Genomic DNA, 13292 nt, shown 5'->3' with positions numbered 1-13292 from the left:
TAGAATATCTCATTCTTTATGTTGATAATGGCATTATACCAAACAACTAACATTTACACTTGGCAATGTCAATACATTACATACAAGTGACTTGTAAACATGTACAATGTAAGTAACAGAAAACGGCAATCGTTTTGTCTTAACATGTTGTAAATTTAAATGCTTAACACTTTCAAATGTAGCCAAAATATACTGCCTGTACTGGCATGTAAGAAGCACACAGTTTTTAGGTCTGTGATAAACAGAAGCAAAATATTGAGAACTATGACAATAATAACTTTAAACTTAGAGTTGTCATACTGTCTGATACCACACACAATGGAGAACAGAGTGTCACTTTTATGGATCCAGGAATTGAGTGAGGACTCTCCTGACCCTCTTTCCTTTTATGTCATGCAGTCTCCTCTGGTAGCTGGTTGTGTGTCTGGCTGGTTTTCCCTTTCATATTGAATTGCCTCAGCAACACTGTTGTCATCTATCATGTCCTTTGAAGCCTCACAGTAATTGTGTACCACAAAAGAACATAAATTACAAAGGGAAGATCAGCCAGATTAATGTCCATGGCCCTTCTCAGGGCTCTGAACCGGGCTTTTAGTCTCCCAAAAGCACATTCTATCACCATCCGTGCTCGGCACAAACACAGTCCAAAGTACTGCTCCTGGGCAGTGCTTCCCCCATTAACATATTCTTTCATAAGATATGGGAGCAGTGGGTATGCAGGTTCGCCTAGTATGTAAACCGTTATGGCCTCTTCGTCTTCAATGATTTGCCTTGGACAGGGAGGGATGCTTCGGTCTTTCAAGGACATGTTAAGTGTGGAGTTGGCAAAAATACGGGCCTCGTGCACGCTCCCAGGCCATTTTACTACTGTCCATGAAGGCATATTTATAATCGCAGGTGGCTTGAATGTTTAAGGTAAATCTCCCTTTCCTATTGATGTAATCAGTTGAATTGGCTGCGGGTTGCTTTATCTCTACATGGGTCCCATCCACAGCACCTAGGCAGTGAGGGAGACCATGAGGTTCTTCAAATCCCTGCACAAGTCGCTGGACAGCCGCTTCAGTTATATATTTAGGACCCAAGTAGACAGTAATCGCTCTACAAACCTTTCTGATAATTATTGAAACAGCCGATCTAGACAGACCGAATGCGTTGGCTGTTTTACGAAGTCTACCTTCATCAGCCAAATAATACAGGGTGAGGGCAACTTTTTTCAATACACTGACTGGCGACCGCATAACAGTAGTCTGACCTTCTATGGTGGGACGCAGTAACTCCGAAAGGGACAGTAGAGATGACCGTGACATTCGAAAGTTCTCGTGCCATTCCTCCGGGAGGACGACTTCTTTCTCGAAGTTTTCCCACCAGACCGCGGTTCGCCCAGGTCGGATCCAAAACCGGCGGCGGCAAGGTTGCCAGGCAAAGCACCTACGTCTTGGAAGGGAAAGTTGCAGTAAAAATGCTGACCTCCGGGCACTCCTTCGCCTCTGCTCCTCCATATCGTAGAGCAGTTGTTGCAAATGCAAACAGACCACAAGCGTAAAAATTAGTAGCACCTTAACAGCATCCATGATAAACCTGATTGATCAGTAGCCAAACAAACTGCAAGGGCGCTCTCATGACGTTAAACATTTTCTGGCACAAAATGTGACGTTTAAGAACCTAAACCCCGTTTCTCCCAATCGACACGGCAACACATAACCGGGGTAATCAGAAATATCCACTTTGGCCAGAGGTTTTAGAAATAGACGTTTTCTGTAATAAAAACACAGTTTTCGTGTAAATGACAGGCCAAACCGCAGGGAAATATCTGCGTCTTTCCTTCGTGTAAACGGGGTATTAGTGTCCAGCTAACAGGTCTGTATGAATCAGTAAATACTACACACAGTATAGCCCTTTTCACACAGATATTTGACGAGCTCCCTGATTTTTGCTTTGATACAGTTTTCAGACATTTCTCATCGTGATTGTTTATATGCATTTAAAACCCGCATTTTGAAGAGCTGAACGATATATATTGTTGGGATGATGCGCAGGTATGATCGTTTATTGTAGCTCAAATGATCACGTGACGCGATATTCTTTTATGCTGCTGAATGATCTCCGTTTCAAAGCAGTAAGTAACGAGCTAACTTACCTGATATCTGCTTCAGTCCAGTTTGCTGACATTTCTCGTCGTGAATGTTGTAAATCCCTCATTTTAAAGAGTTGAACCAACTTCATGTTGCCCTGACATGCGCGTCCTCACTACGGCACGTGCGTCATTGTTTATGCATCTCATTTATCATTTCCTGATAACTGCTTCAATCTAGTTTGCAACATTTCTCGTGGTGAATGTTTATATGCATGTTATCTCTCGTTGTAAGGAGCTGAACCATAACTTCGGCACGCCCATTACGGCATTCGTCCGGCTTCTTGTTCACACAGAGGGTTACCCGCGTATCTTACTAGGTCTTCTTTCTGGCAACAATCCCAGAAGATTAACGGAACGAGTTTTTGTTCACACAGACGCTTGTCTGGCAATTTTACGGGTATTTTCTGGGACCAGAGGTCGGTGTGAATGGGGTTTTTGTTAAGTCTGTCATCTTCTCCTGTATCTGCCCAGCTGTTATAAGTGTGTTGGATTACCCTGCGACTTCTCTGAGCACAGGATATGAGTACTCGCTGACTGTCAGCTGACCAGCAGCACGGAGACAACTTCGAGCAGTAGATTCCCGTGAAACCATCTGACAAACATAACATAAACATACATTAAACCCCTACTGTGACATTTACCGTGACAAACATATCACCATCTGTACTCAGTGTGCACCTCACACATCACATCAATCATTCTGCTCTCACAGGTAAAACACAGGTGTATTTAGGGCTGCACGATTCGGAGAAAAAATCTAATTGCGATTTTTCTGATCAAAATTGCGATTCGCGATTTAAAGTGCGATTCATTAGTATATAATAAAAGAGGTACATCCAGGTTTGTTGTGGTGGATTTAATAGCACCAAATAAAGATGCTGTGCTACTGTTTATTTAAAACCTCTTAAACATTGTACCAAGTTGTCTGCAGGACTTTGCTATTCTGCAGACAAACTTTTTTTTTAATCTAAGAACATTAAAAAAAATACAATTTAAATTTTTTTTTTGAAAGTTTTATTTAAAATAACATATAGGCCAATGTATTTTGGCTGTCACTTCAACAATGCATCTGACAAGCAAATGTTTAGTTTTTCTTTTAATCATAAGACTATACTCATCTTGTTTTACTTTTCAGGCATCTGTAATAAATGTAAATATATTAGTTATTAGAATCTATGATTTAATATAAGCAAAAAATACAAATAAAAGACTGCACAGTCCTCACTGTAGGATTTTAAATGTGGAGCTGCAGAAGCTTGTTCAGTTAAGACTAAGGAGTGATTTTAATTTTTGGTGTGTAATAAACATTTCTGACACAGAAAGCACCAGGTTACTGTCACTTTAAGACACAAGACAGCTTTAAAACTGCTCTGCTTCAATATAGCCTACTGATAAACATCCAGCTGTTTATGTTCACTTAGACAAGAAAGAAAACTTAAGTTTAGTGATCACGCGTGTGCTGACTGCTCTCTGTGTGCGCGCTTCATGAACCCTCATGCCTGTAAATATTCAAAGCGGTGCAGATGTGCGCGTGCAAGAAAGTATAATGTACCTGTTTCGTCTGCTGTGTTCCGGGCTTTAATGAAACCTGCTTATAGTCTGATGAGGCGCGTGTCATTGTTTGCGATGCATGACGAGCAACGGACGTATATACACCTTTCTTTAAGTCCAACATTACACAAAAGGGAAATGTTTTCGCGCATTTCTGTCCTTTCATTTGCCGGTTAATGAGTTATAATGCGTTTTTAAAATGACTGAATCCAAAATCTGCCAACTTCATGACAATCCGCGTTGTGCAGTTAATTCCATTTGTATGCATTTCGCGATTCTGTCCGTGTTTTCGGCATCGCGGAAATCTTATGGCCGTACACTTTGTTGAGGAGTTGAACTGCTGCTCGCGCTCATGTTTTCCAAATGGTGTGATGACGTGTAGTCAGCACCTCAGTGTTCATGCACTCTATTGGTCTAAACTGCATCAAACGTAAAATGCGCATGAAGCGAACTGTCAAAAACTGCGTACTAGATGATTGTTATATTTAATAGTTTTGAATAGAAATAATCGCATTTCTTGCGATTCTAAAATCGCATCCATTCACATCGCGATTTCGGTTTAAAAATGATTAATCGTGCAGCCCTAGGTGTATTCATATCTTACATTTTAAAAACTGTGGTAAAATAAGACCTGTGCAGAAATAGCTGGCCTTTGGAAATGTTCAGACAATCAGCCTAATATATCCCAAAGATACATGCAATAATATGAGATGGTATAAAAACCTGCACATACCCTCTCTTGCTCTCCGCACAACATCAACCACAACACTCGTCTTCTTGGTGTACCAGTCATACTGTAACCAAAACACAACACAGTCACAACATATCTCTGACTTTGATCAACACACACAGACTAGGGGTGTCAAGATTCTGCAAATCCATGATTTGGTTACATTTTCAATTCTAACGTCACAATTTTATTATTTATTATTATGATTATAGTTTCACAATAACATGCACATTGCGTGCTTTTCCTCGCATGGGGGTTAGTGGGCTTCACTTTACACAGGAGAGCTTGTAGAGAGAGGATTCCTTCGTGCACGCACATGGAGTTAATGTGCGCGTCTTGGACTCCTTCTAGCACCTGAAACAAAACCAGCACGTCATGAGAAGGTGCGCTTCTCTCTGTCTCACTTGCACGCGCTTTCGCATCTGTCCGAAGTCTAAACATAAACTAAAGTAGAAATCCTTACGTATTTGTTTAGTTTTATGCGTTTCATGCGAGCTGAGGCAAACTATCCTTTTTGTTTAAAATATAACCCGCTGCATATTCACGCCTCTCTCACTCTTGCGCACGTGCAGAGGGCTGCGCTCTGTCCGAAGTCAGATCACTAGGTAATAATCCTGTTTATGATATGCATTTTAATGAGTTGTAGCAATACATCCCTCGTGTTAAAAATATAAATTGTGTCCCGCTGTTTTTAAAGGCACCTCTGAGAGCCACCCCCCCCCGTTGGCAAGCCAACCGGACGTGACGTGGGGGCGTGGCAGCATCCACGATCCCATTTTTTAATTCGAAGTTCGAGGTTGTGACTTAATTTCTATCGATTTCGATTTAAAATCAAAATCGTCACACCCTTAAAGGCGGAGTCCACGATGTTTGAAAAACGCTTTGGAAAAGAAGACGGGCCGAATACCAAAACACACTTATAGCCAATCAAATCAAATCAAATGCCGGGTTGCGTATGTGTCGGGCGGGTCTATCAACAGAAGGTCCAGATTCTATTGGGGTAGGGGCGTGTTTGTTTAGGTGATTTCAAATATCAACATTGGCTTTCAAACATCATGGACTCCGCCTTTAATATAGACACACATACACACCACACAAAGGCGGGTGCACTGTTGGTGTGGACCGAAGACGTCACACTCCAGATAGGCAATACGGCAAAGGTCAGGACTAAGTCGAGGTGAAGACACTCCTCTTGAGTCAGATGATAACTGTTCTGAGAGGACATTATACACGTGTTATAAACACTCATCACACAATCTTCCCTACAGATAGATAAAAACATAAAGCACAGCTTACCACATTTACCACTCGCCAAATCCACATAAAAGAGAGATGACCTGCAGAAACCATACCAACACTTGAGAAATACACAACACTTTCAAACCATCTACACTGTTACTTTACAAAAAAACACTTTATCACTCACTTTCTGTTGGGGCAAAACTTTAGTCCCAGTCTGAACGGTTCGTGCCACCAACCCACAAACACCAGACCAGTGTCATTGGGTGCCCAGAATGCCTATGGACAAATGATTCAAGATTGATATAATTTACCATGCAGAAAACATTTGAACACACTTACTCGTGTCACACAAACACACACACGCACCTGTCCTGGTGAGATGTTGTTGGGTATTCCTTCAAGCACCGTGATGTTGTTGCTCTCAATGTCTAGCACACAGAGCACAGGGCTGCTCTTATTCACCAGTGCTTCACCCCAATCCTCATAAAACTCAAACTGTTGTCCCTGCCACAGACACAAACACATGTTTGTCAATACCAAACACAACCCTCCCTTATAACTGTTGTACTGGGCAAGAGTCTTAGGCCACCATTAGATCTGTTGTTTTTGCAATAGTATAGTGATCATATTTAATTATTTCTCAGGTTCTTTATTAAAATACAACCAAAAAAAATACAGGACATGTCTATGTAGCATTAACGTATATGTATGTATTAACAGCAGGGCTCGAAATTGCGACCATTTTGGTCGCATATGCGACCGAAATTTAATCTGTGCGACCTTAAAATATATTTGGGAGCATTTGTGCGACTGCCCATTTTGTTGTGACGCGAGTTGATTGTAATCCTGCGTGCTGGCGCTGTCCCAGGTTCAGTGTTCTCTCCAACGATACATAACCAATCAAATTTCACCATTAAGTTCTTGCGTTTAATGAAGACCGCAGATTGGCTAATATGAGGGTCAGTCATTCCTTGTTGCCGTGAAGCGCGGAAATGTGAAAAGACGAACGCGTCGCGAGCATGACGAGAGCGAGCCGATTACAGCCAAGGTTATTACTGTATTTTTTGACGACGATCCGGATTCAAATGTAACTCCACCATCGGAAAATACGAGTTGACGTTAAACCTTTCAGAGAGAGTGGCGTAAAGATTTCGAGTGTCTCCGCTTTGAAAATGTAACTTACTGTGTTTACTGTCAATCCTGTAAAACGACGTTAATGGCGGAATCAAAACATTTTAAGCGTCACACGTACCTTGCTTAAACATGGTGAAAGTGCCAAAAACACAAGACGTGTCATGACAAATGTGTTTATTATTGATGGAGACACCGACCTGTCTATCAAAGTGTGTTTGATGGTGTATGTGCGCATGCGCTGGTGAATGGACATTCTACAAACATCCTTGTGGTCCATGTTGCTGTGGAATACGACAATGCTGATGGTATGTTTTTGTTGTATTTTTTAAAACATTGCCTATTTAGTAGTAATAGCATCCTGGTAATGCCGTTATTAATACCAATATATATTAGCCTTCTGTATTAAGGTCACTTTTGTAATGTCACAATTAATCAGTGTTTTACGTGTTTGCTAGATTTTCTATGTAATCTTAATCATGTTACCTGTAATTGTTAAATTATTATTGCTGCTATACTATTTCAACAGCATTTGGGTATTAATTTAGGAATTTATGCAGCAAAAAATAAAATAAAATAGAAGACCAACTTTTAAATGCTGGCCATAGGATGTGTAAAGCCTGGTGGTGGTGTTTTATTTTAAATAAAATAAATCTATTAACATTTACAATGTAGTTGTGGTGCTTTTTAATTTTTGGATGGATGCGCCTAAATTTTTGCTGGTGCTCCTAACTCTTTAAAGTTGGGAGCACCAGTGCTACCAAATAAAAAAGTTAATTTTGAGCCCTGTAACAGTATAACATCAGTATAAGCTAAAGTGTCAAGTATTAAGGGAAAACTCATTTTCCACTTGAGCAATAGCAGGCAACTGCAAGATCTCTTAAACCTAAATGAAATCCTAATCGACTCGATATTTCCTGTATTTTCTGTTTGTATCTTAAAAAAAGAGTGAAAAAACAAAGCTGGTGGTGGTGGCCTAAGTCTTTTGCAAAGTACTGTAATAGTGAATACAGGTGACATGTATTCATTCAGTTATTACTTTCAGCACTTCCTCTTTTGTTTTGACGTTCTCCTCTTCATCGATCTCAGGTCCCTGCTGTTAAAGGTCAGATGAAGTCAGTATGTTGACTTATGTCATATTATATATGAGGTTTATTGATGTTTGTGTGGCTGTAGTTGTAAGGGACCTGGAAATAAGATTCGGTCTTGGCTCGTTTCTTCTCAGCAACATACAGCAGATGAGTCTCTGAATGAGACCAGACCAGACAGCCAAACTGATCTGAGAACAGACAGCACATGTTAGACCAAATCTGATCCTGAAGAGTTTTAAAATAGTCTAGCAGATTCTGAATAAAGGACACGCCAGGTTTAGGAGGTTAAATAGGATATTGGGTGGGATAACATAAGCCCAAGATATTTTCATGTTTTATTGTATGACATAACACATCAGCAATATCACCACTCGTGACTTTTTTTATAACTTTAGTGTGTCTTTAAAGCGTGGTTGCTAACAAGTTGCTACAGACTTTGTCGGGGACTTTAAAAATCATCATGCACGAAGATTTTAAAAACAACGCAACATGGGCATAAACAGATTCATCCACAGAGTATTACATTTTTTTAAATGTGTTTAATAAAGTTTTAAAAAGCTGTCATAAGCTTGGTGGTAATGACGCTGATTTGGAGAGACTGTGTTGTAGTTCGCTTGTAGCCTAAGGTTAGCTTTTAATTTTTAGTAAACGTATTTATACTTGAAAAATCATAAAAGTTGTGTTTATCTGTGAAGATTATCTTGTTGGACAAAACACGTAAGTGTCATAAAGTGTCTTTTGTTAAACACAGAGCTTATTTTTGGGAAATTCAAAAATCTACTGGAAAATAAGTGGGCTTTTTGTTGACTTCTGGGTTGGCCTACAAAAATATGTCATCCCTTTGACACTCTCTAAAAAAACATTTCTAAGTAGAAACGAAATCGCTGGCCACAAATGCAACCGTGGTTCCACGAACAGTGGAAGACCGCCAGAGGCGGAACAAAGTGGAATATCATGTGCTCGCGCATTGGCTACGAGAATTTATTGATTGTCTGTCATCCCGTTACCTCATGACGCTCAAATATATATTCTATCAACGCATCATGATCTGTCTCAATGGTCATTCTCGCAATTCCGAGTGACCGAGAACTCTGGTGGTCTTCCACTATCCACAGAACCACGGCCACATTCGCAACCAGCGTTTTGTTTCATACCTCCAGACCGCCAGAGGCGGAACAAAGTGGAAGACTTATACCACCAAGTCACAAGGAATAAAGAATAAAGACAGTAGACAAAATCCGAACACAACCTTTATTAACACAAGTGCAATACACAAAGGCAATCCACTACACTGCACCAGGCAGCACTGCTGCAGAAACAGGTGGAAGTGGAACCACATTCAGTTTGTAAAACCTGGAAAACGTACTGGCCGACGACCAAGTGGCCGCTGAACAGATGTCGGCAAGAGAAATCCCCTTCAAAAAAGCCCAGGAGGCTGCCACACCGCGCGTTGAATGGCATCTCACAGACACAGGTGCAGACACACCAGCACAACCATAAGCTGTTCTGATGGCATCAGAAACCCAATGCGCCAGCCTCTGTTTAGACAGAGCCGCGCCCCTGCGAAAAGCCCCAAAACGGACGAACAGCTGATCCGTCGTCCGCCACTGAGCCGTCACTGAAACATAACGATGTAAGGCATGCACCGGACACAAAACCCGGCGGGACTCGTCCATAGGCTGAAATGCAGCCAAAACCAAGGGCTGGTTAACAAACTGAGGTGTCAAAACCTTGGGCAAGAAAGCAGGGTTGGGCCACAGGGTAACCCGGTCAAGTTCAGGACCCCATCTCAGACAATGATCACTCACCGAGAGGGCATGGAGCTCCCTGACCCTCTTTGCGTAAACAATGGCCAGTAGAAACGCTGTTTTCATGGAGAGCCATTTAATGTCCGCCTGTTCCAGAGGTTCAAACGGTGGGGCACACAGACCTGTCAAGACTACATTCAAATCCCAAGGAGCATAGTCCGCACGCACACGTGGGCACAACCGCTGTGCGCCTTTGAGAAAAGCCACCAACAACTTAAGGGAGCCCACAGAAATGCCATTCAGCGGAGCCCTGTAGGCCGAAAGTGCAGCAACATAAACTTTCAATGTAGCCGGTGAACGACCGTCGTCCAAGAGTTTTTGCAAGAAATCAAGTATGGCCGTGATGGGACAATCGAAGGGGTCAAGTGCACGCTCAGCACACCAGGCAACAAAAAGTGCCCAGTTCGGGCGTTCAGAACAGTGATTTTAACTCTCTCCAAACAGTCCAGGAGGTCCCGGGACCCCCCAGCGGCCATACCCAAAGTTTCAGGCGCTCCGGGCAAGGGTGCCATAGGGATCCCCCCCATCTGGGACAGTAGGGGGGGGCAGCGGGCAGGCTGGCCTTGTTGTAAGTGACAGAAGGAGGTGGAAACACGGCATGCTCGGCCATCGGGGGGCTATCAACAACAGCCGGTGACTCCGCTCTCGAACCCGGTTGAGCACTGCCCATAGTAAGCACTATTAGAGGGTTCGTGGACAAAAGTCTCTCAATTGACCTTGAGGCCAAGTGCGGCTATGTGCTGAAGCAAGCGGTTGGCATCTGAAGCAGCCTGTTCCGACGTGGCCGCGCACAAGAGCCAGTCGTCCAGGTATGGTGGGACGAAAACACCGTCATGTAGAAGGGGCTCCAGGGCCACCTGGACACATCTTGTAAACACCCGGGGGGCCAGAGAGAGTCCGAATGGCAGGACCTTGAACTGGTATGCCCTGCCCTGAACACTGAATCTCAGGAACTGCCTGTGCTCCACCGCAATGGGCACATGAAATAAGCGTCTTTTAAGTCTATGGTGACAAACCATACACCTGGCATCACAGCACGAATAACGTCTGCCGTGCATAACATTCGGAACGGTAAGCGCTTCAGGAACCAGTTTAAGCGCATCAGATCCAGGATGGGTCGGAACCCCCCATCCCTTTTTGGAACCAGAAAATAACGGGAGTAGAACCCCCCCGAACACACTTGAGGTTCCACCTCCTCTATAGCGTCCTTCAGCAGCAATTTTTGAACTTCTGCTGTGAGGGCGAGGCTCTGCCGTTTGTCTTTTATCACAGTATGGCAAACGCGGTTGTGAGTTGGAGGTCGACGGCGAAACTGCAGCCTGTAGCCATCCTTTAGCGTCCCGAGGAGCCAGCCGTTGCATGTAATGTCTACCCAACACTGCAGCTGGGCTGCAGTGAATCCCATCGCCGTCGACCCTCGCCAATCAGCGGCATCTGTCCGCTGGTCCTGTGCCCTTGGGGGGGCGCTGGTATGGGTGCTCCCACAGCATTTCGATGAAGCGGGGGGCAGACCTGGCCTGGGAGAAACGATTAAACATCCCTGGGGGCCTGGGTTGCGGCACAGGGGTCTGCCGGGGTGGGCGTAAGGTTGCCGGCGGCTCCCTAAACGTCATGCGGCGCTCCACATGATGTGAGCGAAACTCAGTAACACGAACCCGCCTTTCCAAAGCCTTCTGCGCGGCCGGCCCAAACAGATGTCCTGTATCAGAGGTATCTGACGCAGGTTGTTGCGGCAAACTTCCGGCAGGGGCGATTGCGCCAGCCAAACCTGCCGCCTCGCATGTACGAGGAGACCCAGGGCCCTCCCACAGTCGCTCACGATGTCACCGAGGGCTTGCAGTGAGGCGTCCAGCAGTCCAGCCGTTGAGTCCTCATGGCTGGAAAAATCTGACGATGAGTGTAACGCCAGCAATAGGTGACCCATGGAGTTGCCCACACGGCCCAGCCGAGCCACTGTGTTATACACCCTAACCAGGGCATCATCAGTATGCCTACACTCTTTAGTAGGACAGCGCACATCCTTCCGTAAGGCCTCGTCGGGTGAGACTATAAGAGACGCCACGCAGGGTTCCAATGCTGGCATAGCGCCGAGTCCCACGGCGTCTGGGGCGGACATGTCCGCCAGCATGCGTGAAACCCGGTCTGGTCGAAAAGACAGGGCCGACTGAAAAGCCGCCGAAACCACGTCGGTGAAATCCTTACAGTGAGGGAGACATACCTCTTTAGCCCCGGGGACTGACCGAAAAAGCAGATTAGCCGTTCCTGTGGATGCTGACGGTAAATCCAGCTCCAGTTTCGCGAGAGCCCTCTTCAGGGTGTCGCGTAATGACAGTGCCGTAGAGGATGCCTCGCTCCCCGTCCGAGCCTCGCTGAACAGGGAGTCCGTGGCTGCTACGGATACGACGTCACTCACCTCTGTGTCAGACGTAAACGGGTGCTGATCAAAGGCGGGACGTGAAATGTCACCAGTCGTTGGCTCCGCGCGAGCTTCCGCAGTCGCTGGAGTGGTAGCATTGGCTAACAAGGTCTGTAGTTGCTGTACCGTAGCCGATAGCTCGTCCATGCGTTTAGCCAGTGCGGAAGAGGTCTTCCGTTTAGGCTTAGGTTGCCCGCCGTCATCGCCATGAACATGTTTACGTTTAGACCCGCTCGAACGCACGCTAGTGGGCAGAGCCTCTGACGTGAGTGAGTAAACACTTCTGAAATAAATGTTGTCCTGCTGTGTCATGTTTTTGTTGCATTACTATAGACCCCTTCACAGTTCACGTCACAGGCGGTTCCCACTGCGCATGTCGGGGTCAGAAAAGTCATTACAGCAGATTGACTTGCGTAGTATTCGGTATCGTCAAAAATGCCTACTTGCGTCGTGGGCTTTGAAAATCGCACCAGGTCTGCCGTTAAGTTTTTTGGGATTCCTGCAGAATCTCAAAAACAAATAATAAAAACATCTGCGGCTGCAAGCAATTAAACGTGCAGACTGGGACAATGCAAATATCAAAGAGGCTTGTGTTTGTATTGCTCACTTTCAGGTAAGTCATAATTTTTCAGCCCTGTTAGATTAAACTAGATAGCCTAAATGGTATGAACAGTTTGACCCCATGCTGTGCACGCACCCGATAGTCATTCAATGTTTGCAAACATTGAAGGGGTCTATTCAGATCAAAAGCTGATTCATACTTACTCTTTCTAATCAGTCTAAATGTTTTCTTACCATCTTCATACACTTTGCCATGTTTCCCAAGAGCTATCAGATTTATACACTTCAGTTTACTGTTTTTATGCCAGATCTGAGAGAGAGAGAGAGAGAGAGAGAGAGAGAGAGAGAGAGAGACCACATGTTAACTCATTTTACTTGTCTCCTCCCTATAGTTGCTGATTACTTTTTATAGTACAACTTTTTTATTATTTGTTTAAAAATAGCTGAGTTGTCTGTGAACTTCATAGGAAAACTTTAGAAAGCTTCCAGTTGCAGAGGTCCATCATAACATCATACACTGGACAAATGACTTTGTGGCATTATCTCCATCATTTCATCAATGACAGTTTTATACGAGTCGTGCTGGGAAAATGAGTCACAATGAGCAAATCTTAAAAATAAGTTATTT

General features: G+C 44.2%; 1 protein-coding gene across 4 annotated transcripts in view; it reads right to left on the bottom strand.

Annotated features, from left to right (window-relative positions):
- The window catches only part of LOC129413407 (acylamino-acid-releasing enzyme-like), a 154614-nt gene that overhangs the window by 75314 nt on the left and 66008 nt on the right, over window positions 1-13292 (bottom strand). For 3 of the 4 annotated variants that reach the window (XR_012369499.1, XM_055167110.2, XM_073867460.1), the window contains exons 5-13: window positions 12899-12974; window positions 7976-8067; window positions 7828-7884; window positions 6024-6161; window positions 5842-5933; window positions 5712-5752; window positions 5507-5628; window positions 4419-4479; window positions 2629-2726 (exon numbers count right to left, since the gene is read on the bottom strand). Coding sequence is in view for 3 of the 4 variants with exons in the window: in XM_055167110.2 (XP_055023085.2) it covers window positions 2629-2726; window positions 4419-4479; window positions 5507-5628; window positions 5712-5752; window positions 5842-5933; window positions 6024-6161; window positions 7828-7884; window positions 7976-8067; window positions 12899-12974 (777 nt within the window). In the remaining variant the exon portion in view is untranslated. The remainder of the gene's footprint in view (window positions 1-2628; window positions 2727-4418; window positions 4480-5506; window positions 5629-5711; window positions 5753-5841; window positions 5934-6023; window positions 6162-7827; window positions 7885-7975; window positions 8068-12898; window positions 12975-13292) is intronic. The other variant, XM_055167111.2, reaches the window with a different exon arrangement.

The sequence above is a fragment of the Misgurnus anguillicaudatus genome, chromosome 5 (genome assembly GCF_027580225.2).
Source record: "Misgurnus anguillicaudatus chromosome 5, ASM2758022v2, whole genome shotgun sequence".
Classification (NCBI taxonomy): Eukaryota; Metazoa; Chordata; class Actinopteri; order Cypriniformes; family Cobitidae; genus Misgurnus; species Misgurnus anguillicaudatus.
The sequence above is the reverse complement of the archived record's forward strand: the minus strand, read 5'-3'. Positions and strand labels throughout refer to the sequence as shown.